This window comes from Haliotis rufescens, unplaced genomic scaffold, assembly GCF_023055435.1.
Source record: "Haliotis rufescens isolate VD_foot unplaced genomic scaffold, xgHalRufe1.0.p SCAF_17, whole genome shotgun sequence".
NCBI lineage: Eukaryota > Metazoa > Mollusca > Gastropoda > Lepetellida > Haliotidae > Haliotis > Haliotis rufescens.
In genome coordinates, this window is record NW_025963857.1 from 23,070,787 (window position 1) to 23,095,835 (window position 25,049).

General features: G+C 39.3%; 1 protein-coding gene across 1 annotated transcript in view; it reads left to right on the plus strand.

Moving 5' to 3' along the window:
• The first annotated feature begins 9,473 nt into the window (after positions 1 to 9,473).
• LOC124133992 (acetylcholine receptor subunit alpha-like 2) overlaps positions 9,474 to 25,049 on the plus strand; it is a 50,007-nt gene continuing 34,431 nt past the window's right edge. The window contains exons 1-2 of the mRNA XM_048397723.1: positions 9,474 to 9,558; positions 10,507 to 10,755. Coding sequence (XP_048253680.1) covers positions 10,710 to 10,755 — 46 coding nt within the window. The 5' untranslated portion in view covers positions 9,474 to 9,558; positions 10,507 to 10,709. The remainder of the gene's footprint in view (positions 9,559 to 10,506; positions 10,756 to 25,049) is intronic.

The following is a 25,049-nucleotide window of genomic DNA, read 5'->3' on the forward strand; positions in this document are numbered from 1 at the left end:
TGGCATGTAATAGAAAATTATTAGAAATGACGCTTTCTTTATAAGGTCAAAACCCATATCTCACCCCCGTGGACTACCGGGGTAGAATGGATGTCACGCACCCCATTGCCAGTCATAAGAGCGAACTAAATCGGGAACACGTAGGGATTTCGGGTTAGAATTGGTCCCTCGGACCCAATGCTGGTCGTCAGAGGCTACTAACGGTAAATGGCCTGTCAGCATAAATCTTTGATCATAATATCATAATCACTGAATTGTTTGGTCCAGACAAGATCATTTACAGGCCGTCGTCATATATCTAGATTATTGCGGCTTTAAACAAAACCAAACAAACCTAGATCTTACGGCAAACGCCTCAGAAACCAAATGATTCTCTACATTATTACGCCTGGTATAGTCCCGTCGGAAGGATATCATTAACCAAAACATTCTGTGTCCTTGTGGGGAGTTGAACTCGGTCCGCCAACATTTTCACTTGTGTGAGACCCGACTGAGATAAGAAGGCTCAGATGATTACTTATCTCATATCTGCACTAATCGGAGATCAAACAAGACAGAACACATTAAACTAATTGCACCCATGTCTGAAGATAACCATGATGTACAATAATAAACAATATTAATTGGTTTAACAGAAGTCTAGACTTGTTCAGAGAAATTTCTCTTATCATCTTTCATCATTTCGTTCTCGTCACACATTTAATCAGAGTGAAACTTCTGGACAATTTGTTTTCTATGTATGGTCATGTTGCGTTTACACGCAAATTGTTTTGCTTTATATTACTACAGGTCTAAGCGGGGGGCAATACGATTTCCCTTTGATTGTGAGCTCTCATTTTGTATGCAAGGAAACAAAACCAGGATTTCAAAGAAAGTATCTCAATTATCGAGCGTTGTGTGAGATAGTTTAGATCGTATCTAATAGTATATTTACCATTACATGTTTTCCACGTCCTTGTGATCTTAACCTATCAAAGACGTTCGCTGCTTATTTTGACGTAACCATCATCGAGTACGGATGGTCAAGATAAACTAAGGCCACTTATCTTTTATGATATTTTCATAAAATTACTATCTGGCTATCGTCCATGGTCAAAGCATAAGTCCATGTCGAATATAGCTGAGTCTCACAAATCAATTCAAAGAGCAGTCTGTGGCACCACACGTACAGGAAACGTAGGACAACCAGACCGTCGTTCAGAGTATGTTGTACATTATCCTAACTGTAACTTTTATATTAACCTTATACGCTGTCAATGCGAACTATTGAATCACCGTTGTCTCAAATGTTTCTCGGGTCTTTTCGCGTTTCTTCATATCTTTAAAAATAATGGGGTCAAATCCCGCTGACCAAAACATCAATTTTGCATTGCGAACAAGTTTCACGATCCTGGTCATGTATAATGATTTCTACCAAAACATGATGTACTTCTACCAGGAACAATAAAAAAAATTAAAGAAAATAAATAAATATTTTATCCTGATTGTAAAATACGTATTCGCGTCGGAAAGCCGGAAGAAACTCTTGAGAGACGACTGAAACGATGAGACGACTGGACAGATCTAGTCCACTGAAGAGTCTTTAGTACATTGACAAGAGCCTCTGAGATTCCTCCTGGTGACACGGTCTGGTTCTGTAAGATTCCGGGATAGAATAGGTCTTCAGCAACCCATGCTTGCCGTGAAAGGTGACTATGCTTGTCGTAAAAGGAATACGAGTGGAATACGAAGTTTTAAAGAAATCTGGTTCAGAATAGAGGAGCCGATGAGGTAGCCTGGTGGTTAATGCGTTGATCAGTTCGTCACGCATAAGACCTGGGTTCTATTCCAAACATTGGTACACTGTGTCCATACTTAATCTCCTGGATTACGGATTAATTATTAATGCGCTATGGGTTTGTTGACGTAAATGTAAACGAAAAATCTTTTTCCATTATCATAAGAAATCTCGGTCAAAAGAGTTGTAACCCGTGAAAATCCGGATGAGAATAGGTCTTCAGCAACCCGTGCTTGTCGTAATAGGAGGCGACTAACGGGATCGGGTGGTCCGGCTCGCTGACTTGGTTGATGCATGTCATCGTATCCCAAATGCGTGGATCAGGCTCATGATTTCAATCACTGGATTGTCTGGTCCAGACTTGATTATTTACAGACCGTCTTGTTATTGCTGAGTGTTCGTGAGGCGTTAAACTACAAACAAACAAAATATTTGTACCAACATGACTATATCAAAAGCATATGTTCCTAGATCCAACCCCAGATCAAAGTACATATAGTTATTGAGTGTTATTTCACTCGAGTGACAGAGCAACTGATTTACTCTTAATTTTTACACATAAAGTGTTTATTACTCGTGACCTGAAAAAGTTGACATTTGACATGTCGAAGTTGCTCTTATTCTTCCTCATTGACACAACGGGTGTCGGAATACATGAAGGATCACGAATATACATAATATATAGAACATTTTTTTTGTCAAAAAAATTGTTTATACCTTCTCGTTACCTCAAAAAGGCCGCTCGTGAAAATATCATTTTTGTCAGGTCTCTCGTTAATGTTATTACACATTGTACATGGAAAAGAAAAATACCCCCTACATGTATGTATTACATGTCGCATCAGACCCGTGAAGATCCGGGGTAGAATAGGTCTTCAGCAACCCATGCTTACCGTAAAAGCGACTATGCTTGTCGTAAAAGGCGACTAACTGGATCGGGTGGTCAGGCTCGCTGACTTGGTTGATGCACGTCATCAATCCCAATTGCGTGGATTGATGCTCATGATATCAATCACTGGATTGTCTGGTACAGACTCGATTATTTACAGACCGCCGTCATAAAGCTGGAATATTGCTGAGTGCGGCGTTAAACAACAAACCAACCATCATGTCGCATCGATAAGGTTGCGTGTCAGGATTGGCAAATTCAGGTACTATGTCCACATTTAATACACTGTGTGACAGCACCCCATTATTATCAGCGTGTACATGTATTTGGCAGTATGGCTCAATAATTCCACAGGGCGGAGGGGTAGCCTAAAGGTTAATGCGTCCGCCGTCACGCCCAATTCCTTGGTTCGATTCTCCACATGGGTACAAGGTGTGAAGCCCATTTCTGGTGTTCCCGCTGTGATATTGCTAGATTATTGCCAAAAGCGGCGTAAAACTATACCCACTCAATAATTTCACAAATACACGAGATTCAATAATTGCACCTTACAGTTGTATTATTTGCTGTGGAAAAGTATGACTCCATATCTTGGCAGGAATTACAATCATATTTCACATGAACACACTTAAACGTGGCAGGTGTAAGGTTTTTGCAATAATTATTCCGAATTTCAAATAAAAACTTTGTATTAAATCAGGGGATCACGTCAATTGTACATGAATCCACCTTAAAGCTTGTTATCTTGGTTATTTATGTGCATTTTAAAGCCTAACGAATGAAAAATCGTGATTCAAATAACATGTACATGTATCAAGGAGATGACATTCCCAATGAGAGAATGATATGGCCTATAACCGAATGGACTGCACAATCAGCAGGCAACAAATCTGTTAGGGTGGATAATCGTGTGCTTTGGTCTTCCTGGCGAGCACTTTCTGATTTACATGTTGGAGTAATAAATGTGTGTTTACCGGGATTTTGATAGTCAGAATCGTACAATAGACTGCTTTTAGCAGAGATTTCTTATGATTATGGAATTGTTTTTTGGCTTTTATTGTACAATACATTCACGGCGAGTCGGATTATTTTGTTCGGAAAGATGTTGTCCATTTGTTGTCGTAGATGATGTCCACTTGTCGTTGATGTTAGCCAAACAACACATGTGTGGACCTTATATAGCATATCGCAACCATGAAAATGACATTCTTTGTTAATATTTCATATCATTGTTATCTAAGTAAGGGAGGGTTGTTTAATGTCACTTTAATGGTGAGTGAGTGAGTTGGGTTTAACGCCGCTTTTAACATTATTCCAGTTATATCACGGCGTGTCAGCTTAATGTGGGAGGAAAGCCCGAAGTGATGCAGGTCTTAGACGTTTACTTTAATAAGTATTTCTGTTGTATCATGGCTTGTCAGCTTGATGTGGGAGGAGAGCCCGAAGTGAAGCTAATGGTTGTAAATAATCGAGTTTGGAGCAGAACATTTATTACTAGCAACGATCCACACCGTCGGGGTACGATGACACGCAATCAACCAAGTCATCGTGTCTGACCACCCTATCAGTTTTGTTACCAAGTCATCGTGTCTGACCACCCTATCAGTTTTGTTACCAAGTCATCGTGTCTAACCACCCTATCAGTTTTGTTACCAAGTCATCGTGTCTGACCACCCTATCAGTTTTGTTACCAAGTCATCGTGTCTGACCACCCTATCAGTTTTGTTACCAAGTCATCGTGTCTAACCACCCTATCAGTTTTGTTACCAAGCCATCGTGTCTGACCACCCTATCAGTTTTGTTACCAAGTCATCGTGTCTGACCACCCTATCAGTTTTGTTACCAAGTCATCGTGTCTGACCACCCTATCAGTTTTGTTACCAAGTCATCGTGTCTGACCACCCTATCAGTTTTGTTACCAAGTCATCGTGTCTGACCAATCTATCAGTTTTGTTACCAAGTCATCGTGTCTGACCACCCTATCAGTTTTGTTACCAAGTCATCGTGTCTGACCACCCTATCAGTTTTGTTACCAAGTCATCGTGTCTGACCACCCTATCAGTTTTGTTACCAAGTCATCGTGTCTGACCACCCTGTCAATTTTTTACGTGTCGATTCCCAAATTGAAACAATGTTAACACAGAAATATGTACCTGAAAGTTTGAATCTAACAAACAACCAACAAATGATATAAAATTAACAATTGTATTTCAAAATTAACTAGGTTTACAAATCAACACACAATTCTGCACGACAATTACAATGGCAGTACACAATAGAGTGGTAGGACAATGAGGCAGTGGTCAGTATCAAATACAAAGAATACAGTGGTGATAGCAAACGTCATTGATAATAATATATATTCACCCAGCGGAGACAGTGGTCAAGCTTTCGAGATGGACTAGGCAGGGAATCAAGAATGATGAGCGATCCTCACCTGAACGCTGGTTCCGATGTCATGACAATGAGAGATACGTAAATACGCTCTTGTCCCCTTAAATAGTCTTACCACCTACTGGAAAGTTGCACATAGTGCCCTCACAACATTACATAAATTTCGGTAACATTGTATCACCGTCCGCGGTATATACCGGACCGAAAGTTTACACACCACACTGGCATCTAAATATAGTAACTTCCTTACGAGTGATCTCATATTGTCATATTGTAGATATAAAACGTCAACGTCAGAGAATACTCAGTGTGGATTATCTGCCGAAACAGATTCCATTTGGGCGTAAAAGGCTAAATAGCGTGTAACTATATGAATGGATCACTGAAAATCAGTGATGAATCACCAGGTGTTAGCGAAAAGGGTAAGCATGTCTAGATTATGCTTAATGAACTGTAACATGCATACGTCCTCACCGCTATGTAATACTTCCATCAGCCTAAAACTCACATCTTAGTGTCATCATGATCGAGACATTTTGTTAAATTTATTGCGTAGTATCAGCAAAGGTTAAATATTCTGTGGAGACAAATACATCCCTATAGTTTCGTGTCGGAACACACACTTAAACGCGTAATCTGCTTGGGGGTAGTGGTAATAAAGTAGCATTTTCTTAAAACGCCATCATTTTTGGATCGTCATCGTTGTTTTTTTATTAACAGTAGTGATAGAGCATCAATTCTAACCACATTAGACAGTATGGTTATGCTGGATTGGGTATCTCAAAAACTAAGCCACTTTTAAGGCCGCTGCTGCTCAACTAAAACCTTCTCGAACAATCAATCTCATAAATAACAACGCTTCCTTACTAATAAATTCTGAGCTCATAAAAGTGTGGTTAGGTGTTGTTGACCTCTTACATTCATTATTGGAAAATGTCTCGTAAATATCCCAGCCGCGATATAAAGTCATTAAGACCACAGATCAGGATATCAGCATGTTTCACGGAGCGCATGCACCTTAACACTGTTTGTGTACACATGTACCAACATAAAATGATCTTCTGCAACCCATGCTTGTGAGAGGCGACTATCGGGATCGGGTGATCAGGTTCGCTGGTTTGGTTGATGCATGTCATCGTATCATAATGTCGAAGATCGATGCTCATGATGTCAATCACAGGATTATCTGGTCCAGACTTGAATATTTACAGTCCATCGTTATATAGCTTGAATTTTGGTTAAACAACAAACAAACAAACAAACAAACAAATATATAGGGACGCGGAAAAGAGGTTATTAGTCTGTGTAACTTTAACAATACTCGAGTGAGTGATTATGATTTTTACGCCGCTTTTAGCAATATTCCAGCAATATCACGGCGGGGGACACCAGAAATGGGCTTCACACATTGTACCCATGTCGGGAATCGAACCCGGGTCTTCGGCGTGACGAGCGAACGCTTTAACCACTATGCCACCAGTCCGCCCCTTAACAATACTCAAAGTGAGTTGTGTTTGTAAAGATATTAATTTATTTCTTTACCTCTCCATAATTGATATTAAAATGTCTTCCATTCGCCGTTGGGATTTTCAGTATCCAAAGAGTTGGCGTGGGTGGCCCATATGTCGATGTGCAGAGTTGCGTCCCTTAGGTGTGCCGGAATCCAGTGATTCTCATCTGATTGTGATTGTCAGCAACAAATTCTCTCCTGTAGGGGGTCAGCGCCTAAGACCTGCATCATTTTGAGGCTCTAATGCCTCAGTACTCGGTGCGTGAGTGAGTGAATTGATTTTAACAGCGTTTTTAACAGTATTCCAGTTATATCACGGGTCAGTTTTATGTGGGAGGAAAGCCTTAAGTGATGCAGGTCTGAGACGTTTGCCACATTGGATAATCCCACGAGTACGGGTTTTGTGCTTACGAATGTAGAAACGTAATTGGGGCGAACCGGGATTCGAACACACAATGATCATGAAGCGACGCAACGCACAGCGGTATATCTGAATTTCTGATCATAGCGGCGTTAAAACCCACCTCACTCAAGCTGGTCATAATAGGATCCTTGTTGATTGTACGTCATCGTACCTCATGCTGTTAACCACTGGTATATCAGCGACAGACCTTAACGTCATTTTAAAAGTTTTGGGATAAACATTTTTACATCCTGAAAAGTACTTGTTAACGTTCCAATGTGTTCGCAAGCATCCCGTCTTGAATACGATGATTACCAGATTGATATAATTTTGTTACATTCACCTGAATGCACAATATTTGAGTTTTATGAAACAACTTTAAACCATGTAAAGGTCATGTTGTTCGTTTTTGTAAGCATCTGCATGGCTCGATAAAAGTATGAAGCTGTTTACAAACGCTCAGTGAGAAGTCTCCTCACACAGCTGCAGATACGCCATACCAATTATCAGCGATTCAGGATGCGAAACGCGTTGTCAGCACTCCGGTCCCCCATCATTTGGGATCCCCCATGAATACTGTTTGGAACACTTACATGGAGACAATTTTTTATAAATCGTAACAATGATTCGTTAATCCGGAAACTTTTCAATCCAGACGATTTCAAAGGGAAATCGACAGTCCGGATTAACGGGGTTTCATTGTATCTCGTAACGGTTACCATGCACACATAAATACCCTCTTACATATTGCCTGTGTATCCTTTATAAAGAAGGTTGTGTGTATACAATTTTAACATAATGGATAGTGTTAGCGATGCCATAAATCCCATAAGCACGAGGTCACGATTCGATAAATATGCAAATGATGTCGCCTAGCAGGAACTACTTTCAATCTCCATACAGCGATGCATTGCCTTCTTTCTCAATAAACTTTTGACTAATGTTCCTAACATCCATTGACGGGGATTTCCTAACGTGTATCCGTGTTTCTGTAGACAAACATGGCCGCACACCAATTGGAACCATATTGAGTGAAATTATTGTCTTTCAATCCATTATTTTAAATATGACATTATATGATAACGAGATGATTCCCCCGAGTGTTCCGAATAACTAATGTCGTATATCAGCAATATAAAGTATTATTAACGCCGTGATATAACTGGAATACTGTTAAAAGCGGCGTTTAACCCAACTCACTCACTCACGCACACTACTGAGGCATTAGAGTCTCAAAATGATGCAGGTCTTTGTATTATTATACTCGTCAAAGGCCCGCCACAATTTCCATTCCTAAAATAGGATACTTATGATACAGAAACCTACTCGTCCAGTAATCTCTGTATCTTGGTTTCTTAATAACCAATCTAATAAAAAAATAACCAATCTGAAATAGGAATAAAAAAAGTATGTATTATGCTCGCCACAGGCTCGCTCAGTACAATTCTATTCCTAATATTTGCTGTTTACGAAACGGAAACACACTTGGCTAATAACCTTTATATCTTGATTTCAATTAAACACAATTTTGTTTTAAATCTGAAAAGAAGTAGCAAAACATAAAATAATACATATTGCAAAAAGAAATTTGTCAATACATATTTGGCTTCTTTCTTGTAATTTATTGACGCTTGTGGACTAGGCAAGAAATATAATATGAATTCCCATATTTCCGTATGTCGGCAAGAAGTTATTTCTTCTAAATTTATTGGATACTAAGTATTTGTAAGCGACAAGTGACATTTAGAATCATGTAACTAAGACATTAAGCCGTTAAGTGAGCCCCCAAAAAGATACATACGTTTACCTTGATATAAGACGCCACACAAATGTTTCATTTGAATAATGTTATCATATCACTCAGCTATCGTTGTTCGGATATATTGCAGGGTCGGATTCACAGTTTATACACCAGAATAGAAAAACGTGAAGAAATAAAGCATCACCCAAGTCATTGGGAACGCGAGCTGGTGATAGTATTTTGATACCAAAAGTTCAGTCCCAAGGTTAAGACTGTATGCTGCCTACAACTCCAACGATGTAGAAGTAGTACATCTTTGCAGGACATGTCGTTGGACATGCTCCTAATGCCGTCTCTATGGGTTATTACCAGACTCCGCCAAGGGATTCATCGATCAACATTGTTACTAGGAATCAAGCTGTGGCAAAGACGATAAAACACAACGGAAAAAGAAATAAATACATTGGCTAATTACCTGTATCAACCTCAGCAGCAACAAAACAGACACCCTGGAAAAGTATCCAATAAATAATGATAGAAAAAGAGGGAATCTTCCGGCAGATAATACCAGAACAAATATCAGCAAATTATGGAAATGGGTCTAATCCATATGTGTTGGTGAGACTGACGACTAAAATCAGCGGTAGTGTGTTGCTTGACAGTAATAATTTCTAAGGGAAATCTCCCACGCTTCAGTATTCAGCCACGGTTGCGGCAGTCAATCCACCTGGTACAGCAGTGAGTGGACCATTTACAGAGGTGCTACCATGGTGCCGGGGCGTCGCAGAAAGCACGGCTTATGAAGGAATGGATTTTCAACGAGATGGTGCTCGGAACGTTGACGGTAAGAAGCAATTATTGAACTGGAGGCGTAATTTGTGGAAAATGACCTTAACACCATGTACTGCATGCTGTTGTTTTGTGTGTGGAATGAGCGGTGTGTGATAATGGTGGTAATTACCAATAAATAGTTACCGGATCTTTGAAGTATTACATTTGAACTGTGTAGAATAATGGTTTTGATTACCTGTAGATACTTATCGATTCTTGGAACTGCTACAATTGAGATGTATGTGATCATGGTTATAATTACCTGTAAACATATACAGTTTTTTAACTATTACAATTGAGCTGTATATGACGATGGTTTAAATTACATATATCTATATTTACCTTTTCTTTGAAATACTGTATGTTCAACTGAGCTGTATATGATAATGGTTGTAATTACCTGTGGACATTTGTAACTGTTACTATTGAGATATATGATGGTGATATATATTACATGTAACTAATTACCGTTGCTTTGAACTATTACGATTGATCTAAACCTTTCATCCTGTTTTCTTAAATTCATAGAAGTTTGTGAATTATTGAACCCAGTCATTTGAATTGTATGAAATTTGTTCAATTGTATAAGCTTTTTTCAAAGAATAGACAGAATGCTGATATATTCTCCAGACAAACAGAAAAAGAAGGTTCTTCTTATATGGAAATATCAATTCAATAACCCACTCCTATTATCAAAACGCCATCTCGGCGAGAATATCAAATTTCAAAAACGCCAACTAGAAGCAAGCTCATTGATATCTTGGCAAACTCCACACACCAGCAACACGCATGCGCGACAGATATCCAATACGTCATCAACATCTAATCACTTATTGGCCCGTGCATGATCCTCATTTTCGTGCAATAAAGTATAACATACTCCTCATTTTTCGATTGTGTATGGAGTTGACCGATTCTAACCTTACCCTGCCCTTCTTACACTCACTTGACTATCTTTCAGAAGTATTCGCGTGGAACAGGATAACATCAGCGTTGGACTCACACAAGGAATAATGCGGAATATAGGTGGTTGATTGTCCAGCTTCTTCGGACTTGGGAGTCGGTGGGCATGAGGAATTAACCCGTCGGTTCCAAATGTTATCGCCTTAATTGGACTTACCAGAAGGAATTGGAATATTTATGAAGAGGACTTGAGGATACAAAATGTTTTTTCTTCAGTTGTTTTATTTTTTTGTCTTATTGAAGGAAGGTGAGTTTTGAATGTTTTCATTGCTGTTCTTACTTATGATGTTGTGGCATTGATACGATATCTGCATTACTAACACGTGAACTAGTCAGTCTTGATACTAATCATTTGTAATCTCTGTTGTCACTTAAAACGGTTTTATAACGTTTTCGGTAGAGACGTACTTTGATAATAGGTTTAAGTGTTGTTTGAATGTGTTGTTTATATAACAAACGTATTGATGTGTGAGGTTTAGAAAGTGTGTAGTTAAACATGGACAAGTTACAAAAACGAACGGAATGTGAAAACAATGTTATCAACACATTCCGAAACATATATATTACTAGTCAACGAATGAATAACTCATACACCTTTTTAGATTAAACAGAAATCATCTTGAAAATGTGTAAGCACCTTTGTCGAAAAAAAAATGACGAAATTGAAAACATAATGACGTCACGTTGTACCTCGTACATGGTAATGGTAGAATAGAGATGAGGTCGTTAAGTGCAGAAAATGATTGTCATGGAAACCGCCGAAAAATAACATGAAACGATACCCAACAACAATAAATGGAATGTACGATCTCATGAAATCTTATAACTCACGTCTTGTGGTACAATGTATATGCTGTATCGGGTGTATTTGCATCCTCTAAAATACCTTTGAAGACATTTATTTACAATTACATGTATGTAAAAAGAAGTACACCTGACAAATGTAATAGTTCAGGATCTCCACTTACTTTTTGTAATCTCAATATACATGTTCATAGTTAAAAAGCCTTAAAAGGCTTACGTTAATTACGTATTATAGGTCACAGTCATTTCTTCTCATTAACGACCGCCTCCGTGGTCTAGTGGTAGAGCTGAGGGTCCGTGGTCATACCAATAGAAGTCAAAAGATGGTACTTGTTGTTACTTAGCTAGCGCTCGGCATTAAGAGTCTAAAACAAGGAATGGCCGACTCGGAGTCAATATAGTGTGGCTAAGTCGGGTATTTATGCTTAAACTGCGGCATGTACCTCGGTGAGCTAGCACTATAAATCGGCATCAGTCCGGACTAGTACAAACAGCCACGCACACACACGTGCATGCACGTGGCTATATAAGTGCAATAATCTAGGACGCGATGTTAAACCCAATTTCACCTCACCACCTCTTCTCATTAACACCAGTTCGCCCTGATGATGTTTCTAGGTTTGTCAGCACCGTACCCGTGCTCGTGGGATTTCACCCAAGTGGTAAACGTCTGAGACCTGCATCACTTTCAGGTGATATCCCACATGAAGCTGACACGCCGTGATATAACTGGAATACTGCTCAAGCGGCGATAAACCCAACTGACTCACTCTAATTAACTGAATAATATGATAATAAAATACCACAAGCCTTTGTTTAGTCATTCACATCAATGGACCTTGGTAATTGACAAAGGTGAAGCTGTATGCTTGGATAATATTTTAAGTTATTGTTTCTTGTATAAATAGTTTCATAGTTTAATCAATATTGTAATAGATTCTAGTTACCCTTTGCAAAGACCAATACGCTTTAAATATAAAATTATGTTTTACGTAGTATGCTCTCCTATGTATTTACTTTTCTAACCTCTTTTGATCCATATTAAACCGTAGGCCTTCCACACCCCTCAGTGTACCTTAGATCACCCGTCCTCAATTCCTTGAGCTCAAGCATATTTTTTAAAAACAATGATCATTATCTATCAACTGCGATAAGCCGGACCAGAAAGAACCTATTGCTCCTCTAATGAAACCATTCTGGAACCATTAATTCTTTCCTAAGAGTCTTCTTGGCTGGCATTATTACCAGAAAATGCCCACATCAAACAAATCCGGAGAGTGAAGGATACGAAATCAACGTTGTTAATTTTATCGCTGTTCATGTTATTGGATTGTGAAAGTATTTGTCAATATTCAAGTCTCACGGGGTCACTCGTGTTAAGCGGAATGGAACCGTAATAAATGAAACTTTACACAACTACAACAAACAGTCGGTCTGGGTTCCATGATGAATATGTTGATGATATAAGAAACTTGAAACTTAAATTACTGAGAACAATGTTTGCTGAAGCCGTTTATTTACAAGGGAAACCTTGTAATTGGAATTTCTTGTAATTGGATATCCTGGCTGTAGCTGGCCATGGCTAACTTTCCTCACAACAGTACACAAGGAGGAAGGTAACATTTTGTTTGAGATTTTCTTCAGTGGATAAGGTCAGCATAACTAAACGCACACCTTCTGCGTTTGGCGATTTGGTGAGGTCGAATCCAACACGTTCTGTCGCCACCAAGGCGAAGACGTAACACTGAACATGCTATGTTTTTGTCATACTTCTTTCGGATTTTACACTTACCGTTTCCACCTACAAATAGCTAGTGAAATGTCAAATATAACATGTTCTGCAGAAAGAGTTGATATGTTAATAAAATAATAATTGCATATCGTGATCAATATTTCGATGTGGACATATAAGGTTGTGGATAAAACAAAAATCAAAAGATTACAAGGATAGCCTTTCAGAGACAAAAGTCGATATGACCCTATCGCTGATAAGGCCAATATATTTGTGAATATTCATGGATCGTTCCCAAATGCTTTATTTCTTGTTACATTTAATTTGACGATGATGTCAGGGATCTTATATGATTAAATTCTTTGATGACTTTTTCCGTCAAAAGTGATTGATTGGTTTGGCATCGGCAAAACCTAAATGCGTAGCCAGCAATTTCAAATAAGCAAGTACTTCATTAATTGAAATTTATATCTTGTCATGGTATAGGTAGGTAATCAGCTGTTGTATATTTTACCTTATACTAGCTACACAAAAACGACCTCCAACTTTAACCTTTTAAGTATATAACAAGAACAGCAATAAAGGTTCTGTACTGCTGGACAGTACAGATATGAGTGTCAACCGAGCGAAGTGCCCATATCAAATCGGCCCAGACTCAGTTTTTCATGAGAGCCTTTCTGAACGACCACTTAATCGATTTTATGTGCAGTGTGTTGAGAAGTCCAGCAACCCTGCCGAGTCCTCTTTTGGATGGCTGGCCTGAAAAGTGAAACAGAAGGCTTTCTGTTTGCTCCTCAATACCAGTCACTTCCTTTTTAAAAGACCTGTGAAAATCCGGGGTAGAATAGGTCTTCAGCAACCCATGCTTGCCGTAAAAGGCGACTATGCTTGTCGGAAGAGGCGACTAACGGGATCGGGTGGTCAGGCTCGCTGACTTGGTTGATGCATGTCATTGATCCCAATTGCGTGGATCGATGCTCATTATATGAATCACTTGATTGTCTGGTCCAGTCTCGATTATTTACAGACCGCCGTCATATAGCTGTAATATTGCTGAGTGCGGCGTTAAACAACAAACAAACCAACCAACCAACCCTATCAAAACCGTCAATGTGTGATTTTTGCATCAAAATGTAACTATAAAATGTAGATAATGCAAGGACTTTACCGAGACTGTCAAACACATTGTAAGTGTAAGCCCTGCTTTGGCACAAACACAGAATCTTAAGCGACATGATGGAGTTAGCACGGGTGGAATAATGATAATAATTATAATATTAATATAATATGAATAAATATATAATATAGAATATTATAACATTAACACTAAGTCCAGCTGACGCCGTATATGCACATGTTTACTTATTATTCAGTTGTCATTCTCCTGTGTTCTCACATCAGAAATCAAGTCGGTGACCCTTCAGTAGTTGTGCTGAGCGGCAAAACTATCGTTTGAATAAGGTTCTGCTTTGACAGTTGTTGTGCTGCAATATCGGATCATGTCTGTTCCCACACAATGGGAAACATGCCAGTAGAAGTCATCGCATTTCATTGCTCCTCCTTGACACATAGAGCTTTTGTACTCATCTCACTTGTCGCGGGATTAATGGAGATTTTCTGCATGTCCACAACTGCGTAGGCCAATGTTTCAGGCAGCGCGCTGAAGCAGTAGGCTCACATTTGAATGGTAATGAAACGTAAGTGCTGGAGGCTTGACAAGACATCCCTGGGGCACTCACTCAGACGCAAAGCCTGTAAAGCTAAAACCTGAACAAATGCAACAGGATCGACTTACATTGTATACTGGAAGATGGTTTATGTCAACAGTAGTGTGCGAGCCACGGGGATACAACAGCAGGTGTAACTGTCACATCAATTATGTATATGGCTCGTATAAAAGAGCGAGAGAGGAGAGGGGGGGGGGGGGGGGGGGGGGGGGGGGGGGAGGAGAGGGGGGGGGGGAGGAGAGGGGGGGAAGAGAGGGAGGGTGAGGGAGAGAGGAAGTGTGTGTGTGTGTGTGTGTGTGAGAGAGAGAGAGAGAGAGAGAACTGTTACAAATAAGGGGAGGAGGTAGAGAAAATGTAAGAGGGGTGAAAGGGGGTGGAAAAGAGCGTGTGGTATAGGAGAAATATCTATGTGGGTAGTTATGCTTTTGAGGTATTAAATGTATGAAACAGTCATTGTATTAGGTTGACCAGTTATGATATTGGTATGAAATTGTATGAAACAGCCATGGTATGAGGTTGAACAGTTATGATATTGGTATGGATTTGTATGAAACAGCCTTGGTATGAGGTTGAACATTTATGAACTTGGTATGGATTTGTATGAAACAGCCTTGGTATGAGGTTGAACAGTTATGATATTGGTATGAAATTGTATGAAACAGCCATGGTATTCGGTTGAACTGTAATGATATTGGTATGGATTTGTATGAAACAGCCATGGTAAAAGGTTGAACAGTTATGATATTGGTATGAAATTGTATGAAACAGTCAAGGTATGAGGTTGAACAGTTATGATATTGGTATGAAATTGTATGAAACAGTCAAGGTATGAGGTTGAACAGTTATGATATTGGTGTGGTCTTGTATGAAACAGCCATGGTATTAGGTTGAACAGTTATGCTGTTGGTATGAAATTGTATGAAACAGCCATGGTATTAGGTTGAACAGTTATGATATTGGTATGAAATTGTATGAAACAGCCATGGTATTGGGTTGAACAATAAGGACATCGAAGTGTCATTATGAAACTGAACTCAAAGGCAATGGTACTGGAGTGAACCATTATAACATTGTAGAAAACAACCTTACATTGGTGAACAGCCATGATATTGAAGCGAAGCCTTTTTATATTGCTAGGTAGTCATGCTATTGTAGTAATGAGTAATGATAGGTATGATATTGTGTCAAGCCATCAATTATTATAAGATTGGGATATTATTGAGGATGTGGGCCAATCAAATATGATAAAGTGGTTATGCTTTATGGTGTTAGGTTGAACAGTCATGGTATTGTAGACCGCCTCCGTGGTCTAGTGGTAGAGCCCCCGGAGAGCAGTGGAGAGCAGAAAGTCCGGGGTTCGATCCTCGGCCGCGTCATACCAAAAGATGTTAAAATATGGTACTTGGCTAAAATAAGGATTGGTCGGCTAGGAGCAAGTATACTGTGTCTGAGTGGGATATTCATGTTAAACTGCGGCATGGTATCTCAGTGCGCTAGCATTATAAATCAGTCCGGACTAGTACAAGCAGCCACACACACACAGGGTCATGCACGTCGCTATATAAGTGCAATACTCTCGGACGCGACGCTAAACCCCATTTCGCCTCACCTCACCATGGCTATTGTAGTGTGTCGTTATGCTACTGCAGTGAACAGCACTATATTGTAGGAAACAATTATGATACGGAGATGAGCAGTTATCGTGACATCACTACCCGTATATAAAATATCTGAGATGGCATTTCATTTTAAACGATATGACAACTATTAATAATCCAATTTGTACGCATTTTTTACATTATTTCCCTGCTTTGCTTCATTGTAAAAGAAGCCTCGGGAAGCTTAAGAACTACTTATCGTTATCACGTGATTGTCAGTGCTCTTATATATATATATAAGTTACACTGAAGAGCTGTCATGAGACAGCGAAAGTACTATGTATGAAATTCTTACACTTTATATGCTATTCATATACCAATAGGATGACTTTTTGTCAGCTGTGGAACAGTCATTTCTAATGAGAACTGAGTCTTTGAGATTTCAATATTATATATATATATATAATATATATAATATATATATATATATATTTGTACGATTCCGACTTTATCATGAGCATGTGTTTATGAATCACTCTCAATAATTATATATACATATATCTATATATATATATCTATATATCTATATATATATATATATATATATATATATATATATATGTATGAAACTGATATAAAGAAGATGATGGACTAACGTGGACTTTATTATTTTATTATATATTACATGTACACCGAGTGAACATTTACCTCATTTTTGTATGTATGTATATATATATATTTATATATATACACACAATATATAAGCGGCAACATCATTTCCATATATATATATATATATATATATATATATATATATATATATAAGCGGCAAAATCATTTCCATATTCAACAGAAAGCTCGATTGTACGATTCCGACTATATCATGAGCATGTGTTTATGAATCACTCTCAAATAGTGATGACAACAGGTGTTCGCCAAAGAGTGCCGTGCATATATCGGTTCTATCGCATTAACGTAACGCGGTTGATTATAATGTAACTGTAGACCTAACGGAATTCTTACACTTTATATGCTATTCATATACCACTAGGATGACTTTTTGTCAGCTGTGGAACAGTCATTTCTAATGGGAACTGAGTCTTTGGGATTTCAATATTACCGAATAGCCATGACATGGCTACATGTTTGATGTCAGTTAATTAACCCTCGTTAACTAATTCAAAGTCATTGAGTAAATCCACTGTTCAAATGCAATACACAGGGCTTAGTTAATGTAGATCTTACATAATATCCTTTACCATTATCACAGATAGACAACAAGGTATGGTGTCTCTGATTGTAGGAACTTTACGGGAAGATAAGCTAACTTGATCATGCACAGTTCATATTTATGGTGTAGCTCCTGCAGTAAAAATGCCATTATTTCCCCCATTCTAATAAAAGACTCTGTTTGGGATTTACATGAATAATTCATTGGAAATTAATCATTTCTTAGCGGGATTAAGAGATCGATTATAACTATCAATAGACTCTGTGAGACGATACAGACGGGACGGGAGTCAGTGCATGATCCTGATTGGCTAGCCCAACGTTATATAATACACAGTGCTATTCTGATATAGTTGCTCAGAAAGACTAGTCTGTCTGGAATGTGCTGTGAAACCTAATTAAGTCAGTTCAATTCAAAGTCATATGAGCTGCAAGCGCTTTCTTAGGAATGGATAGGTTTCTGTCAAGCCTACAAAATGTCAGCCCTTTTTTATTACCCGGAATGCATATTCACACGGACATATCCAATGCAATTACTTCTTTCGGGGACCGCCTCCGTGGTCTAATGGTAGAGCGTCCGCCCGGAGAGCGGAAGGTCCGGGGTTCGATCCCCAGCCGCGTCATACCAAAAGACGTTTAAAGATGGTACTTGTTGTTACCCTGTCTGGCGCTCGGCATTAAGGGGCTAAAACAAGGACTGGTCAGCTCGGAGTCAGTATACTGTGTCTGAGTGGGGTATTCATGTTAAACTGCGGCATGGTATCTCAGTGTGCTAGCACTATAAATCGGCATCAGTCCGGACTAGTACAAGCAGCCACACACACACATACACGTGCATGCACGTCGCTATATAAGTGCAATAATCTAGGACGCGACGTTAAACCCCATTTCACCTCACCGCTTCTATCGGTACCACTTCTATCGGTACAGAATGTAGATACCCTTGTTTAGTGAATAAATGAGTAAAGTTATTGTGTGATACTGCTAACAATTACTGCGGCGGACACCAGGAATGAGTGATGAGTCACAAGTGATGTCATTGTGTGTGGAAACGAACCCAGCACATCTGCGTGACTAGCAAACGGTTTTAGGTTATATCTGATTTCTACAGAACTATATTTTCTACGCGCAATAATGTAAGGTATTATCAAACTTGTCAAATTCATATTTGTATGTCTGTCACAAGATTGATTTTTAAAAATACACTCCACAAGTTCAAGAACATAGTGCACCTTGAGCTCAGTGACGACACCAGGTGTTCGTGAAACATCAGAGGACAATGTCACGATTCATCTGGTCATAGAAATAGTTCTACCACAGTTTAAGTCAAGGAGATAATAAATCTTTCCTGGTACACAATCCCCATCATTAAGGATTTCCAAAATTATTTATTTGTTGAATAGATACTTCTGAGTGTAATAAAAACAAAAGTATTTCTGTAACTCTGTGAAATCTTCAAAATGTCTTACGAAATATGATTTGCTAAAAAACTAGAACATCCAACTTTTTATTTTGGTTTCAAGGTTGGTATTGATATGGACATCACCTCAATACATGAAAGACCATTTACATGCGTGACATAGCCATGGACACCTGACGAAGCCTGTTCTTTGGATCAGGAGAACTTGAATATAAAAGAAACTATAGATTTTTGTTCATTAAACGGTTGGTTTATTGTTTGACGAGACGAATAATCCAGAGGAGCAAATTAACCACGAGTACAAATCGATTTATGTGAACGTTTTCTAACCGTAAAAAATCCCCTTGTATGCGACAGACGTTTTGTATGCTTGAGGAAATGCTCGCCTCTGCAACATGCAATTGCAATACTTTATATAATTATATTTACAGTTGTAAGATGAGACAAGTTTTTTACCTGGTCTGACGAATTGGATACATTTTTGAAATTGTGATTATGGTACATAAACGTATTTTTTACGTGTGTACCAGAAACCAGGAAATATGTGACCACTGACAGTAAATCAGTGACATTCGAAGTTAATATGTGACCCTGTACAGTACATCTGTGACCAAGATCAGCAAATATGTTACACATGACAGTAAATCAGTGAACCAGGGCTGTAAACCTGTGAACCGTTAAACAGTAAATCAGTGACCTAGGACAGAAAACCAGTGACCCTGGACAGAAAATCAGTGACCCTAGACTGTAAATCAGTGACCAAGGACTGGAAATCATTGACCTAGGACAGTAAATCAATGACCTAGCTAGGACAGTAAATCAATGACCTAGTTAGGACAGTAAATCAGTGACAAGGACAGCAAATCAGTGACCTAGGACAGTAAATCAATGATCTAGCTAGGACAGTAAATCAGTGACCTAGGACAGCAAATCATTGACCTAGACAGTAAATCAAATGACCTAGCTAGGGCAGTAAATCAATGACCTAGCTAGGACAGTGAATCATTGACCTAGGACAGTACATCAGTGACAATGACAACAAATAAGTGACCTAGAACATGAAAATCAGTGACCTTGGACAACAAATCCATGAACCAGGGCAGTAAATCAGTGAATCCGCCAGGGAAGTAAACATGTGATCCATGCCAGTAAATCCGTGAACCAGGACAGAAAATATGTGAAGCAGCATAGTAAATCAGTGAACCAGGACAGTACATATGTGAACCAGGACAGTAAATATGTGCAACAGCACAGTACATCAGTGACCCAGGACAGTAAATCAGTGACCTAGGACAGTAAACATGTGAAGCAGCACAGCTAATCAGTGAACCAGGACAGTAAATCAGTGAACCAGGTAAGTGCATCTGTGTACCAGGAAAGTAAATCAGTGAACCAGGTAAGTGCATCTGTGAGTTTAGACAGTAAATATGTGAAACAGCACAGTAGATCAGTAAACCAGGACAGCACATCAGTGAACCAGAACAGTACATCTGTGAACCAGAACAATACATCTGTGAACCAGAACAATACATCTTTAAACCTGGACAGTAAACATGTGAACAAGGACAGTAAACATGTGAACCAGAACAGCACATCTGTGAACCTAGACAGTACATCTGTAAACCTGGAAACTAAACATGTGAGCAAGTACAGTAAACTTGTGAACCAGAACAGCACATCTGTGAACCTAGACAGTACATCTGTAAACCTGGACAGTAAACATGTGAACAAGGACAGTAAACATGTGAACCAGAACAGCACAAATGTGAACTAGAACAGGACATCTGTAAACCTGGACAGTAAACATGTGAACAAAGACAGTAAACATGTGAACCAGGACAGTACATCAGTGAACCAAAACAGTACATCTGTAAACCTGGCGGTAAACGTGTGAACAAGGACAGTAAACATGTGAACCAGGACAGTACATCAGTGAACCAAAACAGTACATCTGTAAATCTGGACACTAAACATGTGAACAAAGACAGTAAACATGTGAACCAGGACAGTACATCAGTGAACCTAGACAGTACATCTGTGAACCAGGACATAAAACATGTCAATCATTATGGTAAATCGGTGAACTGGGGCTGCAAAGTATGTACCACTGAGAAAGCGTCAAATATAAAACGGCAGCTGTGATCCTGGTGACACAATCAATGAAACTTCTTAAAAAATTTCAACATTCCAAAAAAGGACCCTTGTCAAACAAATATTTCATCTTAATATATTCATCCTATTTATTCCATTATCCACAGCACTTGTCCTGTTCAAATCCAACATGCTCCGGCGTTGATTGGGAGTCTTAGCATGCTAAGTATGGCTAAGTTCATGACCAGAGAGAGATATGATGCACACTATATGTACACGCTGAATGTGATAGCGGGTTGTTGTGCAGGGACAGTTAATTGGACGGTTAAAGTGGGTACTTTGCAAACACAGTCATTGTGTAACATGACGGAGTATGTTTTCATGCCAGCCGCTAATTTCAAGGCATATCTGCGGCGCAGTTTTAGAGGTTAATTTGTGTTCACCAATGCAGGAAGAGGTTAAGTATGCACTTGTAAATTTCTGTAGCCTAATCAAGACCACAAAGTGAGCTTCGTTTCAATATCCAGTGCTGACAAGGGCCAGTTTACAGAGCTATTCATCGCTATTCGAGACTGTTTGTAACCATAAATTTGCTTTAAATGCATGTTCAGAGGTTGATATGATATATACTGTCGGGTGATGGGACAGCGATACATCACACCACTAGTTACAATAAAATTGTGCACATTTTCAATGCATCAAATCCATGATCTAAAGCGTGTTCAAAGCGCTGCATGTTTACTCCGGTCATTGGATCAGAATGCACTCGATTTTCATTCTCAGCTCCCCGAGGAGTATACAAATAATAATGATATATGTTTTTAGTTGGTATGCTTGTTGTTTATCACCGAACTATTCCAGTTATATGACAGCTCATAATCGAGTCTTAAACTGACAAACCAGTGATTGATATTATGAACAACGTCCCACGCCGTCTGGGTACGATGACACGCAATCATGTTCACCGAACTTGACGAATCGATCCTTTAAGTCTTTTGACCAGGTTCCTAGGGGAATTATATAATAACATTGATTTAAAAAATGTTACGGCTGGGTTCAAAATGACGTTATAAACAAATCTTTTTCAAAGCGATACTAACACTATTACACTATGGCCTGTTTACCCAATTCAGCAGCTGATCTTTGGTTTGTCATCATATGTCTACGGTTTCACAATGTTTGAGATAGACTCAAGCATTCTCTTTCCAAGAGAGATTTCAAAGAGTGTCGTACGACTTTTGCTCATATATTGTTTGATCAGGGTTTCTCAAGGCCTTAGTAGGGCTTTCAAAATATGTTGTGCTAGACACGTTGAGGAAATGTTCAAAATTGGCGCAACAGTCTGCAAATTCATGTCCGATGCAAGGCCTTGTTTTGCCTTGTACAGATGAACAGTTGATTCGATTTTGTATGTGTTTGTGACGTGTGCCACCGGTTGGGCAGTACACGCTTATCTTTTCGTGGACACGTTGTATCATCACTAATTGATAGTGATTTATAAACAAAAGTATAAGCTAGTTACTCTACCACCATGACTTTAACAGAGCTGTGATAGAGCCATAGACGCGTTTCGCGTTGCTACTCAACACCGTGACTACAACAGAGCTACATCATTGACATGGACAAGTTTCACCCACTAACTCGACACCCGGGACTAAAACAGAGCAATGATAGCAGCATGGACAAGTTTCACACGGGTACTCGACACCCATGACTAAAACAGAGCTATAATAGTGTCATCAACAGGTTTCACCAAGTCACCTGTCTACACCTGTAATCAAAACAGAGCAATGATATTGACATACATAAGTTTTATCTGGTTACTCGACAACCTTGACTAAAACAGAGCTAAGATATTGACATGGACAAGTTTCATCTGGTTACTCGACACCCTTGACTAAAACAGAGCTAAGGTATAGACATGGACAGGTGTCATCTGGTTACCCTACACCCGTGATTAAAACAGAGTAATGATATTGACATGGACAAGTTTCATCTGGTTACTCTACACCCGTGACTAAAACAGAGCTATGATGTTGACATGGACAAGTTTCATCTGGTTACTCTACACCCGTGACTAAAACAGAGTAATGATATTGACATGGACAAGTTTCACCTGGTTACTCTACACCATTGACTAAAACAGAGCTATGATATTGACTTGGGCAAGTTTCATCTGGTTACTCTACACCCTTGACTAAAACAGAGTTATGATAGAGCACATGGACAGGTTTCACCCAAGTACTCTACACCCCTGACTAAAACAGAGCTATGATATTGACTTGGACAAGTTTCATCTGGTTACTCTACACCCGTGACTAAAACAGAGTTATGATAGAGCACATGGACAGGTTTCACCCAAGTACTCTACACCCGTGACTAAAACAGAGCTATGATATTGACTTGGACAAGTTTCATCTGGTTACTCTACACCCGTGACTAAAACAGAGCTATGATGTTGACATGGACAAGTTTCATCTGGTTACTCTACACCCGTGACTAAAACAGAGCTAAGGTATAAACATGGACAGGTGTCATCTGGTTACCCTACACCCGTGACTAAGACAGAGTTATGATAGAGCACATGGACAGGTTTCACCGTAGTACTCTACACCCGTGACTAAAACAGAGCTATGATATTGACTTGGACAAGTTTCATCTGGTTACTCTACACCCGTGACTAAAACAGAGTTATGATAGTGCCATGGAAAAAACACCCTGTCACTCTACACCCGGTAAGTTTCACAATCAGCCAAGTCACAAGTTATGCCTACCTGATCCTCATTAAGTCTGCTTTTTACGACAAGCCTGAGATAAGTCTCAGGGCGGTCGGGAAGCCTAGTGGTTAAAGCGTTCGCTCGTCGCGCCGAAGACCAAAGTTCGATTCCCGACATGGGTACAATATGTGAAGCCCATTTCTAGGCCGTGATATTGCTGGAATATTGCTAAAAGCGGCGTAAAACCATACTCACTTACTATTCTGGTCTCCAATCTCTCATGGGGCGGATGGTTGATAAGAACAAGCTGATATGTTTAGACAATCATACATACCACAGACCCATTTCGTTGTTTGTTTTCATAAATTATAAGATGCAGCTTACATAAAACAGATTGAAATGATCTCTTCCATTGCAACTTTAGAATGCGATCACAAGGGACAGGTGGTCGCTGTAATGTAATTTAAATGGTAACGTTTTCTCAACACACAAACAGCCGATGTGTTTTTGCCGGAAGTCACGCATCCTAAAATCGATGACTTTCCAACTTTCACAACTGAGCATCAAAGTGTCACAGGAAGTTCAGGATTCGCCTTGACCCGCTGAAAATAGCAAATTAGAACGCCTTTATCAACAGGACAATATAAGCTCCGACCCTTTCCTATTGGCCTTTCAGCATCTGATAGGGTCGCAGATGGTTCCCTCCAAGATAATGCCACATCTGTGCCAGGATTCTTGATGGGGTTTTCAGCTATTAGTTAATATTCAAATGTGTGGTGAAGGTTGTCGCCAAAATGTTTCATTGTTACAGTATTGTGCCCCTTGCCCTATTCGGGACCAGCTGTTCGGTCCCGTATTTGGTTGTCTAGACCTAGACGCCGTCACTGTGTAATTTGTCACGAGTACCGTCAGCTATGTTTACAGAATACAAATGATGGGGACCATCAAACTGATATTTATCTTCGTTATTGCCTGACAGGTTCAACTACATTCGAGATGAGGGGACGTGAGAGAGTTAAGGCATGGCTGGCATCCCAATAATTTAAACGATACTTAAAATATCCCGTGATCACCTCTCCCGCAAGCTTTGTGTTGTGGATGTACACTGTAAACAACAGAGATAAACTAATGGTAGATTCCGTTTACGTGTATCGTTAACGTATACACAATAAGTGATATGGGTTTGACGGCTTTGGACAGTATTCAGTTATATCGAGGCGTT